General features: G+C 34.4%; 2 protein-coding genes across 4 annotated transcripts in view; one reads left to right on the top strand and one right to left on the bottom strand.

Moving 5' to 3' along the window:
• LOC150106612 (uncharacterized) overlaps positions 1-27,765 on the top strand; it is a 300,527-nt gene that overhangs the window by 129,218 nt on the left and 143,544 nt on the right. The gene's annotated exons all lie outside the window — the stretch shown is intronic.
• The window catches only part of Uba3 (Ubiquitin-like activating enzyme 3), a 194,031-nt gene continuing 176,067 nt past the window's right edge, over positions 9,802-27,765 (bottom strand). For both annotated transcript variants that reach the window (XM_090392570.1, XM_090392573.1), the window contains one exon: positions 9,802-10,159. In XM_090392570.1, the coding sequence (XP_090248696.1) occupies positions 10,056-10,159 (104 nt within the window). In that variant the 3' untranslated portion in view covers positions 9,802-10,055. The remainder of the gene's footprint in view (positions 10,160-27,765) is intronic.

Raw genomic sequence — 27,765 nt, 5'->3', positions numbered from 1 at the left:
AAATCGTTCGCAAGACAGCTGTTACAAACGTAAATCACTTGGGGAACATACCCATTCATTTTAATGTAAAATAGTAGCAAAGGTTCAGTTACTTTAGATATGTAATCTGGAAGAAAATGTTATGTCTGCTGAGATTAGAATCTTACGTGAATAATTTTTCTGACATGATTTCTCTATTCGTTATAATGTAACCAATTTCTTTTCTACTGGCTGAATTTACAATGTTCTTTCTTTGTGTTTTGAAGAGAAAGTGCAAATGAATTTTTTCTTACTATTTTTGCCATTATAACATCTCAAATAATTATAAGAGTGACATTTTACCGTATTTCTCCCGCACGAGACACAGAAATAAGGTAGTAATAATATTGTTGATTCTGCCAAACTTCATTGTAGCAGAAATTTTTTATTACAAAACTTTGTAATATATATATATATATATATCTCTGAAACCAGAAATTTGGAACCCATATCACATCAATGTTGAGTGTTGGCAAGGTGAAAATGTTCCCGTTATTATTTATATATTTCATTTATTAACTAGGGGGGCTATGCCCCCCCCCCCCCCCGTGTTCCGGTATGGTAGGCCAGTTCTCCTTCAATTGTGATAACTTGAAAGGGGGTTCCGCCCCTGAATTCTGATGACTCGACACTCAGGATAGCCCCTGAGTTTCAAAACGTTTCGATAAACATGACATAAAAAGGCTTATCATTTTATATATATATATAGGGTAGATTTTATTTCATTATTTTTTATTGTTTTGATGAAATACTTTACCTGGAATACTCTTTCCAGTTTCTCTGTGTCATAAAAAGAACTTAAAAATTAGCCTTCAAGATGGAAAAGAAACAGTGCATTCAGGTATCCCTCTATCAATATTTATAGTCCTGAAAAGGACTGTTTTGATGGTCTTGAAAACAAACATTTTTTATTTCATACTGTTCAGAATTTAAAATTCTTGAACAGTGTGGAACACCTTGAAGCAAGGGTAAACACACAAAGCAGTTTTACACTCAGGGCACCAGATTTTTGTTTCCTTTCTGATATTTTTTTATTACATACATAATATTTGCATGCAGTTTTTTTTTTATTAGCTGTTGGTGGTAGATTTTCAGGATAATGGTTGGAGTTAGCAGCGTTCAACCTCAGATGTCTGGCAGGATTTCCTGTTTTTCTGCTTGCTGAAGAAGGTGCATGTGCATGCAGCAATGCTTTCGCAATTTCTATTCTGTATTCTAGATATGTTATGGTAGACAAACATTTTTTCTTGTACAGGAGGAAACTGTTCCAAATTACAAAATCCAATACATGTCCAAACACTTTTTTGTAATATTTTTATGCTGTTTCCTCATTACAGAGTAGAATGAGAGCTGCTGATCGCACCTGTCGACTCCACCCATAGTGTCGTTGTATGCACACACAGCAATGGGTTCTTCTTTCTTCAAACTATGCTTCTCCACGGATTCCGTTGATGGATTGTGCAGGGAAGACAGCAGAAAAACATCTTTTTTGTCTTTCCAACGTAGTGCAAAGACTTTCCCTCACTGATAAGTTCGGATTTCCCCCTTCGATAGCTTTCCTGAAGCCAGATCTGGAGGCATATCTCGCCTTTTTGCTGTACCATAACTATCTGTACGATGCTGTAAAAGCAAATCAGCGAGTTCAGGACACATGTAGTAATCATCCATTATAATGCAGTAACCTTTCCCCAGTAAAGGGTCTAGTAACTGCTTTACTGCACGCATCGACAAGGGGAGATCCGAATATTTATCATGCTCGATTACAGTTTGCTTTCCCGTATAAGGTTTGAAATCCCAAAGATATTCACTTTCCGATTCGCAAAGCATAAAATATTTTACTCCATACTTCGCTTCTTTTTGGGAATATACTGCTTACATTTCAGTCTACCTTTGAAAGGCATAAGGCTTTCATCGATACTCAAGTCTCTCTCAGGAATGTAGAGTGATCTACATTTCTGATGGATTTTCATCAGAAAATCATAACTTTTGTTGAGGACTGGGCAAGGATGTGTTGCCTGATCGTATTCCTCATTATTCTGAAAATGCAAATATTTCATGATGAGACTGAATTGTTTTTCAGTCATAACATCACAAAACATTACCGTGTTCAGAATCCATTCTGTAGACCAATACATTTCGAGAGTGGGCTTTTGAAATGTATTTCGAAACTTCGGGTTTTCCACTTTCTTTATTCTGATATTGCATTTGAAGGATGACAGTGATTTTAAATATTAATTTCACCTATATCCGAATATCACATAATTTCCTGATTTATAATAATCAGGAAATATGTATATTGTCTGATTTTATAATTTGCTAATTTATAATAATCACCACATAGTTTCAGTATCGAAAAATGAAAGTTATGTGGAACAATTACTAGAGAAAAATAACGAATTAAATAAAAACTGTACCTATGTTTCATAACAGTTTTCGGGTGTGTGATAGTAATGCAACGGGGGGGGGGTAAACTATCAGAGGCGAAATAAAGTTCAATTCTATTGTAAAAATATGGAAATGAAATTTCACATTTGATATACATATTTTGAATGATAAAAATAAGCAAATGTATCGCTTACTTTAAAAATTGGAGAATAAAATATCTGAATTATGCAGAAAATATAAATTTAAATCATAACTGTTAATTTCATTTTGTAATGACCAATTATACAAGGAAACCAAGAAAGTGAAAGTAAAAAGAACAGTAGATTACTATACAACATGAAGAAAAAATTTAGTAATGTGATTAAAGAATTTCATGTTATTCTCTATAAAGCAAAGTTGCTCAAGCGTGTCCTAAAGGAAATGTGTGAAGTATTATTCGATTTCGATGGTTTTATACAAAAATAAAAATAATATAATCTGCAACGTCGGCAGCCGGTTTTCTTTTCTTTTTTTAAAAGAATATTTCAAATAATTATCGTGAATTAATTTCTTCGAGAACAAAGAAAAATCTTTTGTCTAGTAAGCGATTAGAAAAAAAATTAGCGCAAAAAAATAAAAAATTAAATTGGTTCTCCAAGGTAAGGCAATATTTAAGTGAAGAAATTATGCAAGACCTTTATTTTGTCCAGAAATTAAAATTGTATTGTACAATAAAAAGAGAAAACAAAAATATAAATAATTTCTCTATTTTTAGTCTATCATATATAACTAAAATCCAGTTAACCAGCATGGAACAAGAAAGTCTGTTTCTTGTTATAGGCAACTGAGAGGCAGCTACGAACGGGAGATAATCCGATTATCCGTTCTCTTCAGCGTGAGGGTTTATCACACCTTCTAATGGACATGACAGTCAAATTGCACTTCTTATCCAGGTTCTTTAAACAGGTGGGCTGAAACATATCCAGATTTAGTTGGACGTCTATAGACGTCCTAGCCGGTAGGGAGGTTAAAAGGTCTATGTGATAGAATAATCCCTACTGACTCCTTACATTTTCTCTTATAATGATAAACACTTTTGTGAGGAAAGCATACACGTGAAAGTATATGGTTGGTGATAATGACAAACTTAGAAGACAGCATGGAGCTATAGTATAGAATGAGAAATTGTGCAGTATAAATAAATACTGCTTGGGAAATGACAAATACATAACAGCATCAATGTGTGAATGCATTCTGAAGGTCAAAAAGCTGAATAATGTAGGTGTCAAATGGATGAATGAGGGGATTAAGCATGAAATCTGGAAAAAGAAGAATGCATTTTGGAGGCAGCACATAATGATAACAGTAATAATCAGTTGCACAAAGAGTATAAAGAGCAGGCCAGTAGAATGATTCAGTTGATAAAGACAACAAAAGTGTGGTACAACCAGAAATTAGCAAATCAGGCTTAGAAAAACCTCCATGAGTTTTTTTTTTTTTTTTTTGATATGCAGCAAGAAAAAATAAGAATTGTTATGGTAAGATGATGTTAATGGATGCAAATAGCAGATTAGTAACTGCTGCAGAGGACACAGTCAAGGTATTTAGTGAGCAGTTCATCAGGGTGTTTCATCCTCACTGTGAAATCAGAAGACTTAATGGTGAGTAAGAAAGAAGTATATGAGGAGTTAAGCTAGATGGCCATAGAGCAATAGTTCTTGAAGTTCAGAAGATAGGAAGAGTCTTGTTCCACTTCACAAAAGTGGTGATAAGGGTAAGGCAACATATTAGAGGCCAATCTTTGGAGTTGTAGTTAAGGTATTGGAGAGGTTGGTGAGAGATAAAATATAAAAGTGGGTTCATAACAGTGGTATTCATTGTGCTTGTCAAAATGAGTTTGTAAAAGGGAGATCATCCCAAAAGTAATGTTTTTTATACTGTACTTGTTCAAACATGTCTCAGCTTGTCTAAACATGAATTTGTAAAGTTTTATACATACTACCAAGGCAGCCTCATTCTAAGGAATTCCACCTTGCAAAAACATTATACATAAGTTATTGTTTAAATAACCGTCTATTACTATGGAGGTCAATAAAGAGCACATTAGGCACATCATGCTTTATGAGTTCAAAAAAAAGGCAACAATGCTGCTAACAATGTAAAAAATGTACAAGAAGTATATGGCAATAATGTTTTGGATGTGCGAACATTTCGACAAGGGGACTTTAGCTTGAAAAATTCCCCTCACTCTGGGCACCCTGTCTCTCTCAATTATGATATGCTGAAAGCCACTATTGCAAGAAATGCCAATGCAACTATTGAAGAGTCAGCAAAAGATCTTAATTCATCATCATCGACCATCCATTGCTATTTGCAAGAACTTGGAATAGTGTCTAAGCTCGGCAAGGAGGTTCCTCACAAACTGATGAACAACAATTGAACACCATATCAACATCTACACTGCTCTTCATTCTCGAGAGGTTCAATCTCCATTTTGGATTTGTGTAGTCACCAGTGATGAAAAGTGGATACTTTACAAGAATGTTAAGTACCGAAGGCAGTGGAACAGGCTAAACCTCTGCCAAAACAAGACGTTCAGCCTGAAGATCTTGTTTCCAGAGTCTGAAGGAGGAATCCTGAGGACGAGTCTGAAACTCCTCCTCAGCAAGTATTCTGCTGTATAGTAAGAGGAGAATCCTAGAAGATGATGGAAATGTAGTATCATTTCATAATGGATGTCATCAAGACCCTACTGCACTGGCATACGAGAGAGAGAGAGAGAAGTGTTCTTTTTAGTTCTTCCTTAATGAATGGCTGATTGCATAGGTCTTGCCTATTTGTAGAAAATTTGAGTTGCTGTTTCTCTTCTTATTTTTTTTTTCAGTATCCACAATTCAAGTGGATAGGAAGCTGTTGTTGAGATTCTAAAGTTTTTCCCCTAAAGTACCTGCAATCATTTTGGGTTCAGCAACTACACATTCATTATATTCCACTGTAGAAGAATAGTGTTTTATATATATTTATATTTGTTTCATTTTCCAGATCTCATCCCATACAATTCTTTTTGCACTGATTGTATAATTCATAGATGATGTAAACTCAATCTATGATTATTTTTGATTCTGACATCTAATGTAACATGCTTTGGTATTAACACATTTAAAAGGTATGAGATTTGATGTGGGTAGGATATCTCTAAAACACATCCCATACTCTGTCTTGTTTTTTTTGGCTGTTTAGCACTCAGTGTTCTACCATGGCTTTGGAAAGAGTGGAAATCAATATGACGGTTTTGGAACTGCAGTTGTTGCTACTCTGACATCACTTCTTCATTAGCTATCTTGCTGATTTCCTCAACATTAAATTTTGCAAGATGAGAAAATATATTACAGTCAGCCTGATCAATTTCCCATATGGGGGTCTGTCTGTAGAAGAGCATGGTTCCTGGAAGGTATAGTGCAAAACACAGGAAAATAATTGCTTCTATATATATATGTATATATATATATATATATATAAATCTCACTGACATTCCATATGAGCAGTGGAAGAATGATAGGAAGACTATAAGATCTATCGCAGAATATGAATGATGGATATGCTTATGGAAGATGGTATTGCATCCATTATTAAGAAGCAAGAGAGCAGTTACTGTCAAGCATACACTCAGTGATAAAGCCTTTTCTATTCATGTTTGCACTACCCCACTGAGTACTGTGCTCATTAAAGTCATCCATGAGAACTATTGCCTGAGGCAGGTGCAATATAAGCCCATCAAGGTCAGTCTAATTACACTCAGAACCAGAAGTAAATACATGGAATGTACTGTAATAAGAAACCTCACTTCCAGAGCAGTATTTGGTTGGACATGCTGGAAAGGAGTATGATTGCCTACTAGGATAGCAAACTCCTCAATGAGCAGGTCTATCTCTAGTTCTGTCCTTTACAAATAATAGTGCAATGCTTGAAGATGGGTCTTAAGTGGGTTTAAGTGTCTCTATAGACAGAAATAGATTTGTGTTTCTGCAGAACTTTGATATCAATATTTTAGCAGAATCCATAACAGTTCCACTTTAAGAATTTTTCTCTTCTTTTGGCTTTGAAGACTTATCTTATTTGTAAGCAGTTGAGAACTTACTTTTGTCTGGCTTGAGTTTGTCAGTTGGTTTTGGGAAGTGTGGATAGCCAGTGTCCATCTCTTTATCTAGAAAAATATTTAATACACCATCGTGTCAGGATTTCTATTCAGTGTTTAATTTCCATTCAGTGGATAAAGAAGTAATCACTTTTCTTTTTCTGGGGGGAGATATCTTGTGGTGGTTGTTCTTTCAGCAATGCTCTTGTCATAATAATAATTTTCTTGACAAGTGAGCTCTCATTTAGCAGGATCATTTAGGAATTGTTTGAGGAGTGAGACTGTAATAGGTTGGTCAATTAATGCACTCCAAAGAGAAGCATTCACAGTCATAAATTGTGAATGCTTCATCTGATAATGATGACATTATCAGATGGTGGAATAGATATACATGTTTATGTCACATTTGATATTTTTTAAACTGCCATCCTCACCATATAAAAGGATTTCCAGACAGATGTTCTAGTAGCTGGCTTCCTCTTTGCATCCTGATATGAGATATTCTGTTCACTTTCTATGTTTATTTATTTTTAAATCTTTCCACCTTTGTCATGCACATAGGCTGGAAAGTCTCCCTCACAGTTCACACATTCAGGTTTCCATGCAGAGGAATGATTTATTATCACGCACTTTACTACTAGATTGGGCAAGCATGGTAGAGCCATGAAAGGGAGTTTAGGTATGCCCATATTTCTAACATTGAAGCATCTTGGTGGATTAGTGATTATAGAACATGACAGGACTGAGATATCCTCATTTTACTGATGTGCAGAACCAAGTAACCGTCCATATGCATAAGGATGAACCTTATACCTGTCATTCCTTGATCTTAAAGCTCTGAACATATTTCCTCATCTGGAACATTTAGGGGATCCCATTCTGATATTACACCTCTAGAACAGTTGAGTGTTTTATGAAGTGTTATCATAATTTGTATTCTCCACACTGATGTCGTTCACAGCAGTTTTTCTGAGTGGTTCTAACATGAGATTTCAACAATATCACTGGGCCATCTCTGGAACATGCGGTAGGAGACCTACTGCAACAATGTTGATCCGTGCAGGAAAAGTCTACTAATCAACTGATCCTGGCCAAACCATCCAGGACTTCACTTCTTGTAGAAACAAGGTCAAAATAATGCAAGACTACCAGCTCCTCCCCCCTTCTCTCCAGATATCCACGTCACATTGTACAGTACATTGGATTTCCGTGATGATGCTATGGAAGACACCAGAATTAAAAAAAAAGACTCAGAAGTATAACAAAGAATATGAAAGGAAAGTAAAGAAAAACAAGGTGAATGAAAAGGGCAGTACCATCATTGGAAGGTCTTCTCCACCATGAACAGGTACTCCATGTGGAGGGGATATTTAGCAGAGCATTCCTCACATGCATATAAATGGAAAAACTCCTGCTGACTTTGTAATTGCAAAATCAGACAAGACAGAAGTGAAAACTTCTGTCTTGTCTGGGTTGTGTATTTTGTGGGATGAAGAGGTTGAGTCTGGGGAGGAAAATCCCTGAAACTCAGTATAAAAGCTTCATTTAAAATTTTTGGCTATGCAACAAGTTAGTTGAAATAATTAACTCTACATATAAGATCACCCTATTTATCAGGAAAGAATTATAAACAAAATATTTAGAAAGAAAACTGTTTAATGACTAATTTTATATATACTGTCATGAATATCCTCAGATTAAATTACAAAATTAGAAAAAGTTATTAACAGTGATTTCTAAAAATCTGTTCTCTTTCTAATACCGTATTTTTCGATAGATAATGCATTATCTATACAAAAAAAGTCTAAATTCGTTAAAAATGAACATGCATAGTATACATTTGAAAGGCATGAGAGATAAATCAAATGTAATAACAAAACTAGGGTAGAAGTATTACTTAATATTTATTGAACAATACACTATTCAAATCCAAAAAATTCTTCATCAGACTCAATATTGAAAGAATCAATTGCATTAAAAATTTTGTTTTTAACGTAATTTAACGGTATTTCTTCAGCTTCATACTCATTGTCACCGGACACCACTACATTCCCTTGTGCTTTACTGAAACCATTTCTAACACAGTTTTCACTTACAGCAGTCCAACTTTATACAATCCACGTAACTATATCTTTATATGATGTATATATAAAAAAATCGACCACTGCTGCTAGCAATGCATGCGCTTTTAAAGAATTCCTCCATCTTCTGTCTGTACTTCCTAACTCTACTGCTAGTTGACATATGTGCTAATTTATCTATACATCAAAAGGAGTGATGAAAATGTTGGGGTACACGTTATCTGTCGAAAAATATGGTATGTTATCATTGATAGATAACAATGGACAATTTATACCCACAGAAATCTCAATTCATTGAAACCATCTTAAGTACTGAAATGTCCAGTGAAAGATTTAATCCACAGAAAGATCATAATGGTTTCCAGAGCAGAGATTTTGGTTTATCTGACTTTGTATCTACCCAAAGAACCATAGGTGTATGGTACATTGGTACATTTGGATGGAATTATCGTATTAAAAAAAATGATGATATACTGTAATTATGTACTTGTATATATAGTCTATGCTTACATAGGCCCACACTATACAAAATGTAGACATTTAAAGGCAAATCTGAAGAAACTGGATGGCTTGCATGTATTCTGAGATCCAAGTATTTCTGTTAATTATGTGTACTGTCTGAGCAGTTTGCATGTTATGTGGAATGAAAAACCTGCCACCTCCACATGAGATCTGCTAATTCATCTTCAGCCAAAAATAACTTATAAAAGTTTCTTACAACATTAACAGAATCCAAATATTATGATATCCTTATAACTGGACTATGATGTCCAATTAATTATGCATAACAAGACATTTAAAAGGATGCTGAAAGTTGTTTAATCTTTAGAAACTTTTATTTGAAAGGTTTTTTAATTATGGAAATCATTAGTATTTAATTTTTTCATTTTTGAGAATAATATGGGTATTCTAGCAATCAGTGAAAATACTATTCAGATATTTAGATATTTATCCAATTGCAATGTATTCTATACCCTTACTTCGTATTAATTTTTTCTCAAGAATCTTTTTTTTTTTTTAAGAACTTGGTGAAACATTTGTTTCACTGGATATTTCTAAACTCCTTTCTTTAATGATTATTATATTTAATAATTATTTACATTTCTTCATTAATCATTATCTTTTTTTTTTTTTGACACAGTTTTTCATGATATAAAATATAGTTCCATGTGGTTTATTTTGTTTAGAGAAATACAAGTCCACTCTAGGTACAATTCATTTATTATTTGCACTTTTTTTTTTTTCTAATGTGATAGTTTTACTAAAATGTTTCAAACAGTTAAAGAAATAATTTAAATTATTAAGATGATATAGATGAAAGAAACAGATGCAAGTGTTACAAATTCTTCCGAATATGATCTTGTACATAAGACTGCTATTTTGTAGAAAAGTAAGAAATAAGCAGTACCTCATAAATTACTGAAAATGAATGACAAAAGACAATCCGTTTCATTACATTAGTCATTGTCCATTGCTGTAGTCAAATGTAACTTGAAAATTAGGGATGAAGGTGAATTTGCGTGAGCAACAACAATTTCCTGTCCATCTACAATTTCTAGTTCTGAAATTTAGATATTAAAAACTTAATTACATATTATGTTTACCAGAGCCATAAATATCATTATCATTATAACCACTAATAGGCTTAATATATCACAATAAATTATTAAAAATACCTAATTTGCAACAAGTACAATTAACTGGAAAAAAATCTATAGGCACTGGAAAATAATCCAATACAGCAACCTATTATACAATTATTTAATTTTCTTTTTTTTAATTTTTTATTTTATGGTGTAATAATGTTTTTGAAATAAGACAGCAAATTAAGTATATAATACACAATTAATTAAGCATAAACTTATTGCACAAGTCAGTCCTCCCTCAACTTACATCCGGGTTCTGTTCCATCTGGCAGGACATTAGTTGATACATTAAATCAACAGAGTTATAGGGATTAGGGACTTAACCATAATACGTATACTGTCATTTTAAATTTTAAACTTATAAAACTGTACTGTGTGTTACTGCCACTATAAAACAGGAGAATAATCACACAAATCTCCCTCCACAATCACATCTTCATTATCTTCCCTGTGTGAACGATCAGGCTGTGGCTCTTCTGGTGTAACCTTTATTTTTTTTGATGACAATGTCCAATTTGCTTTGCTTATTCCTCTTCTTCATTTCATGATCAATTTGTTCATAGCAAGCAAATGCATCATGTACTTTTGTTTCTATTATTAAGTAGCGTTCGACATTGGGGTCCATGTCTTCAGCCATTTTGAGAACATCGCTAACTGCAAAGAACATTTCTGCAAGACCCTTCACTATAAATTGTTTAACTACCTCTTCCTGTTTCTCTTTTTCCTCTTCTGCAACAGTTGTTCCTCCAGTTCAACCAATTCTTCATTGGTCAATTCTTCGGGGAAACTTTCTATGAGTTTAATTATGTCATCATCATTCATTTTGAGATTCAGATTGTTTGCTAGGCCCACTATTACCAACTTCCAAAATCATGCACAAATCTTTTTAATGTCTTTTTCCATATGTACTTCGTCCCAAGTCACAGCAATATTTTTAATAGTATGATAAATATTCAATTTTTCAAGAATTGCATGAAAGTTTGGTCATTTCCTTCAGTAGCAGAAATGGCTTGTGAAAAAGTTCTCCGTAGATAATAAGCCTGCACTGCAAGAACTCCCCGATCCATTGGTTGGATCAATGAAGTAGCGTTTGGAGGGAGAAACATGACCTTGAACTTGGTGAAGATCACTGCTATAGGACGTACAAGACAGATGATCTGGAGCATTATCTAGAATTAATAAAATTTTAAATTCTACATTTTCTTTCACACAATGGCTTTTTATTTCACTTGCATAACAGTTGATTAAGGCATCCTCAAACAATTTTTGAGTCATCCACGATTTCTTATTGCTCCGATAATGAACTGGGAGTATGCTTCCTAATGTTTTTGAAGATTCGTGGATTCTCACTATGCATATCACAAATGGTTTCAGTTTATATTCAGCCACATTACCCATAACAGAATCATAATACAGGCATTAAGAGCTTTGAAACTTCCATATCACTGATAGGACCTTGTCGTTGCTTTGCCACTGTCGTCGATTTAATGGAAGCAGATCCTTTCACAGCCTGTACGATTTTATCCTTATTTTTCAAAATGGTTGTCGCTGTACAATCAGACCATCCGAAGTCATGTGCAATCACATTGCAGACTTACCAGCTTCATGTTGCTTTATGACTTGCAACTTCGTTTCAAGATCAATTGCTCGCCTCTTTTTCAATGATTCTTCACTAGATTTTTTAATTGTGCATGTAGGGACCATGTTACACAAAACATCACGAAATATTTAATGATAAATACACAAATAACCCATTTCTCAAACACAAAATCAACAGAGGAACTGTTGAAAACACATGCCGGCTGCCAAGGGAGGTCACTATTGAAAGTGCTGTTGCCACTGTGCATGCTTTACCTTATGCTCGCTTGCGTCTTGCTCGAAAGTATAGCCGAAAATGTTATTTATTCCCTTATGGGATCACGGATGTATTTTCGAAAGGATGTAACTCGAACAGACATAAGTCAAAGGATGAGTGTATATATATAAAAAAGTAAAATGTGAGTAATAATTTTTAATAAAAATTTAATAAAGTGGATTTAAAAAAAAAAAAGTTTTATATAGAAAATATCTTAACAATAGACTTAGTGAAAAATGTAAATTTCATTAAATAACTCAGCTTATTTTTATACTAGGTAAATGTATAAAAGGTTAATGAATATTTCAGATTTCTAAATGTACTGCACCGTATGTTATGTCACTGTTAATATACAGGTTCCAACAGGACTTTTGTGTTCATTTATTTTCTTTATTTGTTTATTTTTTCTGCCCAAGAGGAGAAATCTGATTGCATACGAAGATCTGGATATTATCAAAAGTTAGTAGAGGTGAAGTAAGACCTTTTGTGTGAGATATATGAGAGGACTGTGCCATGGAAGCACTGAAGTTGGTCTTTAATGGGAAGTAACTTTGTCAACTTCAAAGAAGAGATCAGTGTTTGAGGTTTTTGGTTATGGGAGATTCTTAAGCTAGTATCATTTGTGATTACAAGATCTGCATAATAAGCAGAGTGATCAGGAAAACTATGAATAGGACTGCAGGTGAGAGAAGGCCATTTATGTATAGGAAGAACTGTAGGTACAGCACAAACCCTTGAGGAATTCTGACATTGATGGAGAAATCTGAAGAGAAGACTATCCAATATATACCATCCACTATAGAAACTGACCATCACAGCCACAGTGGATGGAAGGCATCCCAGAAGATGGCAATTTGCTAAGTACGCTTTTATACCAGACCTAATCAACTGCTGGAAATGTTGGAGGAACCACAAGAGTTTCTTCAAATCATTCCATAATTTGTGTGTAAAAGTCATGGATAGATGATCTGCTGTGCACAGAATGTGGAGGAATTAATATTGGTGGTTAATGGTCTGTTGGCCTTCCAAGTGTCAAAAAAAAAAAAAAAAAAAAAAAAAAAAAAAAAAAAAACTGTTGCTGACCTTCTCCATTATTTTCAAAGAAAACTGAAGAGAGGATGCGACAATAATTCAGTAGTTGAATTTTATTTTCCTTTATAGAATGGGCTAAATATGAGAAACTGTAAAGATTGTGGAATTATATTAATTCTGAAGTGAATAAATTTGAAAACAACTGGGAAGGTGGGATCGGAAAAAGTAGGGTGTCACAAGGGCAGGAAGGCTTCGTTTATTCATGCATTCGGGATTCTTCTAATGTTGTTCTGGTGAAAGAAAAGCGGCATGTATGATCCTACTCCAATCCTCTATCTTGAAGCCATAAGACTTGGCCAACTATACAAAAGACATGCCAGGACAGGTTAATCTTTGCATTTGTTATTGTATCATCTGAATTAAGAAAAATAAGCATGCATGGGCTGACCAAATGGAGTAGGTGAGAAGACATGATTGCTGTTGGTGCAGAACAAAAATTTGCTCCATTTGGCCCTTTCCAAGTTGAATATATATTTGTAGAGGGTTTTTTCTTTATATATATATATATATATATATATATATATAAATTAAAAAAAATTAAAAAAAAACTTTTGTGAAGTGCAGTGAGCATGAAGGTAAAGTTTTTGTCTCAAATCACTTATGGCAGACTGAATTTTTCTGCTTGGACTACACCTTAGCATACCATTATTATTTTATCTTCAGGTGTTTGGATCAGAAACAGTAATCAGGTGTATTTCTTACTGGTTCTGCAATCAAACCACAGCAGTCATCTCTGTGATTTCTAGTCACCTTATTACTGTTCTGATTTTAGTTGTCCATTTGTATCCAAACAGGACATGAGGCCAAAACTGAGTGGGGAAATGACATACTACAGAAAAGAAAACTTAGACAAAGTTTACAATCTGAGTTACCAAGAGGAGAGTTGGCTTTCACAGTATACTCGCACGGATAACTAATTAAGAAAAAAATCAATGGTACTGGGAGAATGGTAAAGGTTATTTATAACCTTGTATATATATGAACAATTTGTGTTAGGTCCTTGTTTGCATTTCTATTAGCTTGATCAATGAAACTAGTTATGAACAATGAATCTCCAGAGAAAATGACTTAAATTTTAGGTATTTGGAGTCAGAAAAATCAAGTGGTTAGTATCTACTCTCCAACTGACAGGCTGTGGGTTCGAATCCCACCATGGGCATGGATGTTTGTGATTATCTTTAAGTAAAAGATGAATTTCATCGCCCAGTGCGAGACTTCCGGCCTACTTATTGGAGGCCTAAAGTGGCTTGAAAAAAGAAAAGGGTTCCATGTTTGGTCTCTAGAGCAGGGTTTTCCAGACCTGGTAAAAAAACATGAATAGAACATATAAAAAAAATTATAAAAATAAACAGAAAAAAAAACTTTAGTTCACCCATGCTACTAATGTCCTATAAGTTTACAACTGTTCATGGGTGGGAGTCACATAAAAAATAAATAAAATAACATAAATGCAAGAGACTGAAGCAAGGCGATTTTTTGAATTGAAGAAGATGAAAAAGAGAAAGTTCTGGGTTTTGTACACTAGCATGGCTGTCAGATATCATGAATGTCCAAGTGACACTCATGATGAAAGGTGTAGTTCAGCCATTGTGGCTACCAGTTGGTTCTGTTAATAAATAGCTGGTGAGTATAATAGATTTAGTTTAATCCTTTATCCCAGTGAGAGCAAACAAAGTTTGCGCCTGAAAATATCTTCAGGACTAAATATATAGTGTTGTACTATCTTATCCAGTAAGTAGTGCAACACCAAGGCAACTCGTGGCAAAGGTGGAGCAAGCTACCAGGCACTTCTAACCCAGTATCTCCCATAATGCAAAACACATTTCCTATGTGGATATGTATACTGTTATGCATTAAAGGGATTGGCCATCTACCCAGACTAGTTTCGACCTTTATTGAGGTCTCTTCAGTGGGAGCCAGGCCCCTGGTATCTCCAGCTCTGGGCCTGGCTCCCACTGAAGAGACCTCAATAAAGGTCGAAACTAGTCTGGGTAGATGGCCAATCCCTTTAATGCATAACAGTATACATATCCACATAGGAAATGTGTTTTGCATTATGGGAGATACTGGGTTAGAAGTGCCTGGTAGCTTGCTCCACCTTTGCCACGAGTTGCCTTGGTGTTGCACTACTTACTGGATAAGATAGTACAACACTATATATTTAGTCCTGAAGATATTTTCAGGCGCAAACTTTGTTTGCTCTCACTGGGATAAAGGATTAAACTAAATCTATTATAGTCTAACCTAGTGATAAATAAATTTTCAACAGCTGGTGAGTAGTTTTTTTTATTTTTTATTTTATTTTATTTGTAGAGTCAATCCCAAGACACTATTATAAATGTACCTGCTGACCATTACACAAACTCAGTATTGCGAAGGTAAAATAGTAGTATACGTGTGGTATCTGTAGAACACCTGCCAAGAAATGAATGTTTGATGTAAAATGTTTACCTGCAGAATAGCAAATCTATTCAACACCTCAATATATGGAATAAGTGGTTCACCTCAGGTGAAGCAGTATTTCCACTCATAATAACAGATTGGTTCTGAAAACAAGATCATGTTTTATAATAAATTTAGTTTAATCCTTTATCCAAGTCTAAGCAAACAAAGTTTGCACCTGAGTATCTTCAGGACTGAGACAACTCATGGTAAAGGACCAAGCTCTCATCACTACTTACTTTAGTAGCTGCTACTCGTATAGATAAATATAACTTCTCCATTGCTTCCACCTTAGTATCATCACCTCCGGGTCTGGCTCCCACTGACGAGACCTCAATAGAGATCGAAACTGGTCTGGGTAGTAGCCCTTCCCTTAATGCATAGCATTATACATGTCTGCAAGGAGATGTGCTTTGCATTATGGGAGATACTAAGACAAGTAGTGATGAGAGCTTGGTCCTTTACCATGAGTTGTCTCAGTCCTGAAGATACTCAGGTGCAAACTTTGTTTGCTTACACTTGAATAAAGGATTAAACTAAATTTATTATAGTTCTAACCAAGTGGGAAAAAAAAAAAACTTCCATCATGTTTTATGTTTGTTAGGCTTCTGAGGATGCAGTGTACTTTAAGCTGATTCCAGAATGGTGTGTGATCAATGTCAGCCTCCTGCAAGTATCAATCATACGGTATAAAGTAATAATGCTAGAGTAGCAGAGCTTGGATCTAAAATAAAATTAAGGAGCTCAAATTAGAGCTTCTCCTGCAACTGATATATAGTCCAACACCTGCTGCTACCTGACTGTCACCAATTTTGAAGAAGTCAAGAACTCTCCCCCAAGGAATGGTATTATAGTGGAATAAAGTTTATAGAACATGATGGATATATTTGGTCAAATATTGATTTTCAACTGTAAAAATATAATTAGAAGTGCTGCAGTCTCGTAGTGATTTTCATAAACTACAGAAACTTTTTTGAAGTTTTTATCAGTTTTCACATTTAGCTGATCTCTGGCACAGGCAAGTAGAAATTTTTCTCCTGGACTGCTCAGGTTTTAATCACACAGTTTAGAAATGATTACAAGCCTCAAACCATTCCACAAACTCTCATCAGCCAAAAGACTAAAAACTCCTTGATTAATATCAACTACTGTTGCTTACAAGAGGACAGAGATTGGCTACTAACAATTTCCAAAAGCTAGGACCATAAGAGTTCTGCCTACTTCTTTAAAAAAAAAAACATTACAGAATTTTATAATAAAAATCAGTTGAGGAAATAACTTCTATATGAATCTTTGAATAAATCAGAAGATATATGTTTCTTTATATTTCAACATTTCTGCTAATTCTATTACACTAGATATTAAAGTGATATTACTGTAATTAGAACTAATTACAGTAAATCATAAGTTATCTAACTCCATCTTTCTCCATCAAGACTTGATTTCTGATAGATAGGCAGGGTCATAAACAAACAGATATTAAATACTAAGTTTATAAAAATGACAGTATACCCTTTTATTCTACATAATAAATGGTATAAGTATAGTAATATATAGTAAGAAAGAGAAATGAAACAGGAATGGGATGATAGTGTAAAAAATTAAAATTACCACCTTTTTCTTTATTAGCTTTTTAATGTGAATCCCAACCATAAAAGGCTGGTAATCGATATGACGAGTCTTGCTAAATGATAAAAATCATCTTTCACATAAGACTTTCACAAACATCCAATGCACATAGAAGGATTTGAACCCAAAGTATGCTGGGTGAATATACTATCCTCTTTATCAACCAGGCCTGCAGTTAGTAATTCTTGAAAGAGAGGTGAGGTGATGTGACAATGGAACTATATGGTTGGAAAAGCGCTTCTGATTTAATGTTCACAAAACAGGCATATAATGATTAATTGGTTTTGTTGTTTAGTCCTTAGTTCTGGAGATTTTCTTGAAATAATCTACAGAATAACAAGATATCCAATTCATCAGATACACTGACTAAGCCAACACTTGGATGAAAAATACTAAACTAGTAATGAAGTGTGGAACACTGACTATTAATAGCCATCAAAGGGTGTAAACACTGTGCAGCACATATGATTAAAAGCAATCATCACAGAGTCCTCCAGATTTGTTTCACAGATATATGTGCTCTTAATTCCATCTTCAACAATGTTCACTTTCATTTTCAGTTTGCCAAAACCACCTGACTTCTCCTGAGAGAAACTCAAATTTCAGCTCTCTGAGCACTACTCGTCTCACCAAACAAACATTCTTCAATTCTTTCTGTCACAAAAGAATATTTCTGCACATATTTGTGCTTTTGTAATGTGTTAGATATTCATTAGATATTTTGTAATGTTTTAGACAATTCAAACCACAATCTAATGCTGATCTCTTCTCTAACACTAGATTGTGGTTCGAATTGTCTAAAAGGAAAGATCATGCATAAGGAAGAAGTCAAGTGAGTAGTGGGAGTAGCAGAGGAACACTCTCACAGAAAATACCAAAAATACAGAAAAATACCAAACTAGTAATGAAGTGTGGAACACTGACTATTAATAGCCATCAAAGAGTGTAAACATTGTGCAGCACATATGATTAAAAGCAATCGTCCTAGAGGCCTCCAGATTTGTTTCACAGATATATGTGGTCTTAATTAATTCCATCTTCAACAATGTTCACTTTCATTTTCAGTTTGCCAAAACCCTGAAATTTCAGCTCTCCGAGCACTACTCGTCTCACCAAACAAACATTCTTCAATTCTTTCTGTCACAAAAGAATATTTCTGCACATGTTTGTGCTTTTGTAATGTGTTAGATATTCCTACTTAGAATCTTTCCTTTCTGATATTCTTTGGTTGAAATTCATCTACTGTCTCTGTCACTTTCCCAATGTCACAAACCATTGAACATTTTGATTCCTTCTCCTTAAATACTGATTTTCTCTAGTCCAACTTTTCCAATTGGGACATCATTCTTCTCATATTTCAATATTCACTATTCCAGATAGATTTTTGTTTATAAATGTAGGAGGGATGCTAAAACATTTGCTATAACCAATCTTATACAAATTACTCACATGCCTGTAACCAACTATTCACTTGACTTCTTCCTTATGAGTGATCCTTCCTTTTAGACAATTCAAATCACAATCTAATGCTGATCTCTTCTCCAACACTAGATTGTGGTTTGAATTGTCAAAAAGGAAGGATCATTCATAAGGAAGAAGTCAAGTGAGTAGTGGGAGTAGCAGAGGAACACTCTCACAGCCATTTCATTCATATATAATCTGGGACAATCTTTGCAAACTTCAATACCTTATTTCTTTGTCAGACTATTATTTTTGTACTTATCACCCAAACGTTTGCACTGAATGAATCATCGAAGCAATTCTTGGTATGGAAATGCCGAGCTATACAAGAAAATAACTGAGCCCTTTCTTTTAGGCTTGCACGGTGATCCGAATGCATTTTTGGAAATTATGGAGACAACTACCGTGTTTGAATAAAAACTTTAGTTTACTATTACTAAAATTTTACAATTCGACGTTTCGACCTTTATGTCAAGGTCATCTTCTGGAGCGTACAAATATACACAGGAAACAAGCTATACTACAATCATACTGGTTCGTTAAAGACACTGACTAACCGCTACCACAACTGTTGGCCTGACCTCTGGTGAAGAAAAAAAAAAAAAAAAAAATCCTACAACATTATAACCTTAATGCCACCTTTAAACCACCCACTAAACTTAAAACCATATTCAGCTCCTCTAAGGACCCTCTCCTCCCATTAGCACATCCTGGAGTCTATTGCATCCGCTGCACCTGTAGCTTACCGTACATTGGTGAAACAGGACGGACAATCCCTATATGCAAAAAAGAACACATTAGACACATTAAATATAACCATTATGGTGAAGCAGGCCTCTCAGACCACGCACTCAACACCTTACACCAAATCAACTGGAAAAGCACCTGCTCCTTACACTGCACAAAAACATGGTACGAAAGAAAATTTAAAGAATCCTGCGAAATCCTGATAAACCACCCAAATATCAACAATAAAGATGGTATGAAAATTCCAAGGATCTGGATGGCACACATTCAGCCAACCTAATTTGAAAGATTCAACACAAGTCAGGACTCTAGCCAATCTGCTATTATTAGAAACCATTCCACTCCAACTGGCTGGAATGATGTTAATATAATGTTAATATATGTATATAGTAGACAACACAAATAATAGGACTTTAGCGTTGATGTATAATTTTTTTTTTTTTTTTTTTTTTCTTCACCAGAGGTCAGGCCAACAATTGTGGTAGTGGTTAGTCAGTGTCTTTAACGAACCAGTATGATTGTAGTATAGCTTGTTTCCTGTGTATATTTGTAAGCTCCAGAAGATGACCTTGACATAAAGATCAAAACGTTGAATTGTAAAATTTTAGTAATAGTAAACTAAAGTTTTTATCCAAGCAAAATAACTGAGCATTACCATAACTGGATTTTGTCCAAATTGCTACCTTCCTTTACTATTTATACCAGAGTCAAAATGAGTAAGCAAACTATTGACACATCCAAAACTGATTTTAAAATGGCTCAAAACACAAAACATGCTTTATGTCTAAATGGCAGTCATGCTTTTTAGTCTCTTGCCAAAGCTACTGGTCATAACTTTTGTCTAATACCACACGCATCACCACCACTCCTATTGTACTCAGATGGTTCTTGCATCATTATCCACCAAAAAGCCAATCCTCAGCTTCTTACTTTGCCTTTTCTTGCAGAGCTGAACTTGACAAATATCTCCCTACTATTCAACACTCAATGCCTTCCACTTGATTTTCCATAAATAGATAAGAAGAATCTTTTAAATTTTTTTTTCTGGTTGTTCTTTATTACTTCCATTTTAGTACTAATTTCCTAAATTTCATCATATCTTTGGTGCTCCTCTGTAAATCTGTATCTTAGAATTAATGCTTTTAATAAATTAAATAATAATTAAATAAATTTAAAAAATAATATAAATATAAATAAATTAAAAGCAAAATAAATTGCTTCCCTGGTTTGCTGAGTGGTTAGTGTATTCACTCTCCAGCCAAAAGACTGTGAGCTTGAATCCTGCCATGGGCATGGATGTCTGTAATTGTCTGTGAAAATACGAGTGGTGGTGATGGGCAGTAGATGGTGTTGGTGCAGATGATGATGGTAGTTGCAATTTGCTGCTGTAGTTGGTGGATTGAGTGGTGGATATGGAGAGTTGTAGAGCTGGTGCCCTTCCTCGACGAATCTTTGGACTGCTTGGAGGTGTCACGCAATAATAATAATAAATATCAATGCAACCTTTTTTGCACAGGAAAGGTTGCAAAACCTACAGAAGAACCTGTTGATATTGAAAAGCAAGAACTGTTTCATATCTTACATCATTGCAAAATATGCAATGAGATAGGATATGAAACAGCTGTTGAAAGAAGCTAAAATGAAGAGTAAGAAAGCAAATATTGCGAGTCTACTGCCTTGGTATGATAGGACAGAATTAAGAAGGACCATAATCGCTAATGAGTCAATGAAAAGATTGTGCAGAAGGAATGGTGTGCAGTTTTGGTGCACACCATTTGATGGATGAAAGCACTTGTATATGATAGACTACATTGGAATGGTTTATTTGTCTTAGGGGTGGCCAGGTAATCATGTACCTGTGTGCAGTTTCCCAGGTTATGAATCTGAATGGACTGGAAATAACATTATGCAAGGGTAACTACCTGAGGGGATGGTGAAATGCATGTACACAAATGCCAGAAGTATCAGATTAAAGGAGAGAAGGTTTGGGCACCGGCCACCTCAACTTGGCCAAAAAATCATCAGCAAGACCTGACTGAGAGAATGATGTAGTTACAGAGATAAAAGGTAAGGGATATTGTATTTTCAGAGAAGATAGTGGAATAGACAGCAGGAGAGGTATTATTAATGATAGATATTAATGAAGCATTATTAATAAAGTTCTTCATTAATAATGATTATTAATGAAGAACTTTAACCAACAAAAATAGGAGTTAAGAAGAACTGTAGATGTCAGGAAGATGGTTCACTTGAGGTTTTCTGGGTGAGATTTGTTGTTGCTGCTATAGACCTGGGGGGGGGATCTAGAGGAAGATGTGGATGTCATTCATTAGCAGATTAGCACAACGAGTGCAGGCTGAGCAATTCTCATGGGAGACCTCAACTATGAGGATATAGATTGGAAAAGGCACATAGCAAGATGGAAATAGTATTTATACAGTTACTCAAGAATAATTACCTGAAATAGCAAGTGATGGAAGGGTTTTAGAGTGTTGGATCTGGCAATATCATCAGAAGATCTATCTATAACTACAATAGCAGCTCTACCTCCAATCAAGGAAAGTGAATATGCAGTCTTGTATCTTGTACTGGTGCTCAATAAGTGTAATTCTCAGTCAAGAAAGGGGTTAAGTGGACAAGCCAGCAATGATGACAAACTTAGGTGGCACCATGGAGCAGTGCCACAGAATAAAAAGCTACAAGGAATGAATGTCAGTAGTGCATGGAAAGTAGTCAGTTATGGTTTGAGAGAGGCAGTATTAGACTGCATAACAATGGTCAAGAATATAAATCAAGTGGAGGTTAAGTGGATGAGTAGATATAAAGCAAGAGCTGCAAAAAGAAAAAGAAAACATTGTGAAAGGAATATTAAGAAAAGGTGATCAGAATACTCATGAGAAGTACAAAGTGCAAGTAAGAAGGGTGAATAGTATGATAAAGAAGGCCAAATCAGATTATGAGAGAATATTAGCTAAGCAGGCTCAAGTAAATCCAAAAGTTTTTCCCTACATAGCAAGTGTGAGAAAGAATGATTATGGAAGAATAACTTGACTTAGTGCTGATGGTAGGAAAGTGATAGAAGCAGAAGAATATGAGTAACTAAGTGCTCACTTTGCAAGGGTGTATCATCCAGGTGAAAACTTTGCAGTTATTGATGTGACAGAGGCTCACAAAAGAATGGAGAGAGAGAGAGAGATGAACTGATGGTACTTAACATATTGAAAAGTAACACAGCTGTATTCACATTGCATTGTATCACACATGAATTGACAGTGCATCTGTGATACACTGTCAATTCATGTGTCTCAGCTCTGGAAAGGTTCCAAGGGAATGGAAAGAGGGTAAGATAGTTCCATTACATAAAGGTAGTTTTAAGACAGAAATAGCAAAATCTCAAGTAAGAAAAACTGACATAAACTGGGTTTTATACTGGCGGAAGGATTTTAATTGATACTAAGTAAGAAATACCAACAAGTTTCGCCCTTAGCTGTTTGGCTTCTTCAGGGTGAATAAAAGAGATACAAAACAACTTAAACATTAAACTGTTCATGAAGGAATGAACTGAACACAATTGTATTTTTTACAAATACAGAAGAACATGTACATCAAATGTATGGAGCATGTATGATGTCAACTGCTGTTATGCGGGAACATTCTGTAATTAGCAGCGACATTTAACTCTGGCATGCTTAATGATCTAATGATCTTCCAAATATCAACTAGAATTAATCCTTGGTTTCTATTGAGGTTGTGTTTAGAACAGATGACTGTTATGGCTTCTTTTATGTAACGGGAGCAGAAATCTTCCGCTAAATAGGGCATGGAGCTTTTGTCCCATTCGATGGTATGGTTTGTCCTCGAGAAATGAAGGGCTAACCCAGAATTGTCTTCTCTGTTATTGTTTACATCTCCTACGAGTTCTTTTTTTTTTTAATTTTTTTTTTATTTCCAAACTTCTTGAGGTCTGACCAATGTAATTTAATCCACATGAACAGGGAATGTTATAGACACCAGCATATTTGAAGAAGGTATGACTGTCTTTCGGAGATCTTAAAAAATGGCAGACAGTCTTTAAATCTTTAAAAGTCACTCGTATTTCATGTGACTTGAGGAGTGTAGCAATCTTTTTAGAACCTGTCCCCGCATAAGGAATGGTTATGGTGGATTTGTAACGTATTAACTCAGATTGTTGTTGTGGGCAGTCACAGAAAAGTATCTTATGGATCAATTTTTTTTGGATAACCACTGTCTAATTTGTGAAACAACACAAACTTCCTCTTTTTAAACTTGTGTCTATTACTACTGATGGTGCTCCTGCAGCGATAGGTAATAAATCAGGCTTCATTTCATTATGTAAAAACGATGACAAATATCCAGATTTTTTAACATGCTGCTGTATTATTCACCAACAAGTACTGTGTAGTAAAAGATTAAACACAAAAGATGTTTTGGATATTACATTTAAAATTGTAAATTCTGTTCGAGGAAAAGCCCTGCAACAGTGGTTATTTAAATTACAGGCAGATGATGATAGGTAACTTCTGTTGTACAATAATGTTTGCTGGCTAAGCAGAAGTCAATTTTTAGAAAGATTTCTTGTATTAATTAACGATATCAAAACTTTTCTTGATGAAAAAGGAGATGTTTATCCACAATTGAGTGATAAAAGATGATTGTTACACTTATCATTTTTAGTATATTTCTGTACGAAATTAAGCAATTTAAATTTAGAGTTACAAGGTAGAGATAAAAATTTAATTGACATGTTAAGTTCAATAAAAACTTTCCAACAATACTTACTTTTATTAAAGAAAAATATAAATGACTGCAAATTTAGACATCTCCCATATTTATTAAAAATTTTTGAACAAAATCAAGAAATGCTTCGCTATGATTTAAAAGAATTTATTCATGAAATAGAATTAATTGAGGAAGAAATAAATTCAAGATTTATAGATTTTAATAAAACTGAAATGATTGTATCTTTTATCAATAATCCATTTCAAGAAAACTTGAACATCACAGAAATTTCAAATAAAATTAGTGGGCTGTTTGATATAAACCAGCCTGAAGTAGAACTTGAGATAATAAACATTCAGAATAGTTTACATTTAAAATCAATAAACAATGAAGTCATTTGGAAGTATGCACATGAAAAATTCCCAATATTAACTGATATTGCGCAAAAAATTCTGTCGTGTTTCGGATCGACATACTTGTCAAAATCCGCTTTTTCAAATATGACCGTCATAAAAAATCAATTAAGAAACCAAATTACAAATGATTGTTTGGATGATTGTCTACGATTGGCCACTTCTTCATATCAACTTGACCATGAAAATATTGCGAGGTCCAAACAATGCCAAATTTCACATTAACAATTTTTTTTTTTAATCAACCAGCATTTCCTGTAACTTGTGAGTTTGTAATCAATCTGTTATTTTTTCTAACTTTGGTTTTCAAAAATAGAGAAATAAATATTTTATTCCAATATATTTGTTTTTTTTTTGTTGTATTAAAATAATTAAAAGTAATAAATAAATTTTTAAATACACAAATAAAGTTTTTAGTTGTGTATTTTTTTTTAGTTGTTTATTTGTGCGTAATCAGATATCAGGCTGGGGGGAACGTGATCTATATAAGAGAGTAGATCGCCGAATAACTTATATATAAGAGAGTAGATCATCGAATAACGTTTTATAGAAAAGTAGCTCACGTAGTAAAAAAGGTTGAACACCACTGGCCTATATCATTTCAGTGAAGCTTGGTTGCAAACCGAAAGTCGAGGATGAAACAATCTGCACAATGGAAAATCTGGTTAGAATGAAAGGTCAACAAACTTCGAGCTGATCTAAGTAACTTAAAGAGTTTTAAAGAAGGACGGTTGAAAAATAATGACATCAAAAACAAACTGATTAACATATATAATTTGGCCAACAAAACAATTGCTGAAGTTATCAAGAGCTGAAACAAAGAATTACAGTGACTGCACAGAAAATTAAAAGATATGAAGCAAGAATAAAGCAATATATACAAAATATGCAATTTCGACAGAACCAACGTCAGTTCTTTCAGTCTCTCCAGAGAAATACAATCATTCACCAGGAAAAGAAGAAACACTCAAATTTTGGAAGTCAATCTGGGATAATCCTATTGAACACAATAAAGATGCTTCATGGATTAAGGAAATAGAATCAGAAATGAAACAAAAACAAATGCAAAATGTCATTATCACTAAAGAAATGGTCAGTGCTCAAGCTAGAAAATTAAAAAAACTGGAGTGCACCTGGAAAAGACGAACTACGTGGATTTTGGTTAAAACATCTAACCAGTCTACATGATCGAATGGCAGAACAATTTAATTATTTGTTGCAGTCAGGCTCAGTGGAAGACTGGATAATATCTGGGCGCACTTTTCTCTTCATGAAAGATATGGATAAGGATGCAGATCCAAGTAAGTATCGTCCAATAACATGCCTACCAACTATACTTAAGCTGTTCACTGCAATCATAGCAAATTCCATATACCAGTACTTATCAGTTAATCAGATTTATCTGATTGAACAAAAAGGCAATTTTCAAAAATCTAGAGGAACAAAAGACCAGATCCTTATTAATAAAATGATTCTCAGAAACTCAAAAAGATGAAAAACTAACTTAAACTTGGCATGAATAGACTACAAGAAAGCATTCAATTCCCTCCCACACTCCTGGATCCTAAAATCACTAAAAATATTTGGAATTAGCAAAAACATACGTTAGTTTCTGGCTGCTGCTATGAAATCATTGAAAACAACATTAATAGTGAATAATGAACAATTTGGAGATATCAGCAATAAACATGGAATTTTCCAAGGTGATTCCTTGTCACCATTGCTCTTCAACATTTCTTTGATACCTTTGTCTATGATTCTGAAGAAAATAAAACTTGGATATGAAATTCCTAAATGTGATATTAAAATTTCCCATCTGTTGTATAAGGATGACTTGAAGTTATATGGAAAATCGGCCCAGCAAATAGATTCTTTATTAAACACAGTTTGTATTTTCAGTCAGGACATCAAAATGGAATTTGGTTTAGATAAATGTGCAATTTTATCTATTAAACAAGGAAAAATTAATGACACTAGCAGTTTTAATTTTGATCAAGAGAAATATATAAAAACAATTATGCTGACGAACACTATAAATACCTAGGAATATTAGAAGGCAATGATATTCTCCACTCAAAAGTTAAACAACAGACAGCATCAGAATACATCAAAAGAGTTAGAATTATTTTGAAAACAAAACTAAATGGATTAAACACAATTAGAGCAATGAATTCTTGGGCTATACCAGTGATCCTATGTTTCTTTCCAAAGAATTGGAAAGAAACACAGCTGGCATAATAGATTGGACAAAAAGAAGACCTAGACAAACTAGACCTTAAAACTAGCAAACTAATGACTATGCATCATGCATTACATCCATGAAGTGATGTTGACCAGTTGTACCTACCGAGGAGAATAGGTGGATGGGGTTTGCTGCAAGTGAGACAGACTGTGGAAGAAGAAGAAATTGGTTTAAGAAATTACATCGACAATAGCTCTGAGCCAATGCTTCAATAATTATGCAAGAGGGCCTTCTAAAAGCAACAGGAAACAAATCCGATTACAAAAAGGAACAACAAAACATCTAATATGTGCACTGGAAAAATAAACCCTTGCATGGCCAATTTCTTCGAGATACTGAGGACAAAATTGACGTGAACAAGACATGGCAATGGCTACAACACGGATACATTAAAAAAGAACAGAAGGATTTATTCTAGCAGCTCAAGAACAGGCATTACAAACTAATGCAATCAAAGCAAAAATTTTGAACATCGATAATAACAGCAAATGCAGATTATGCGATCAGAAAGATGAGACGGTAGAACATGTAAGCAGTGCCTGCAGCAAAATAGCTCAAACTGACTATAAATACCACCATGATCAAGTGGCCAAAATAGTTCATTGGCATGTATGCAAAAAAATATGGCTTTCCTACTGCTGATAACTGGTGGCAGCATAAAATAGAGACTGCACTGGAAAACGAAAAGCAAAAATTCTCTGGGACTTTAGAATACAAACTGATTGGCATTTGGAACACAATAGACCTGACATCACAATTATCGAACATCGACAAGTTTGGATTATTGATATCGCAGTACCCGGTGATAACAACATTAACAACAAAGAATTGGAAAAAATTACTAAATATAGAGATCTGGCAATTGAAGTTGGCAGACTGTGGCTTAAACACACCAAAGTC

Source organism: Typopeltis vanoorti, chromosome 5 (genome assembly GCF_054136105.1).
Source record: "Typopeltis vanoorti isolate ZY-2024b chromosome 5, IOZ_Tvanoo_1.0, whole genome shotgun sequence".
Lineage (NCBI taxonomy): Eukaryota > Metazoa > Arthropoda > Arachnida > Uropygi > Thelyphonidae > Typopeltis > Typopeltis vanoorti.
This window is presented reverse-complemented; position numbering and strand designations above follow the sequence as displayed.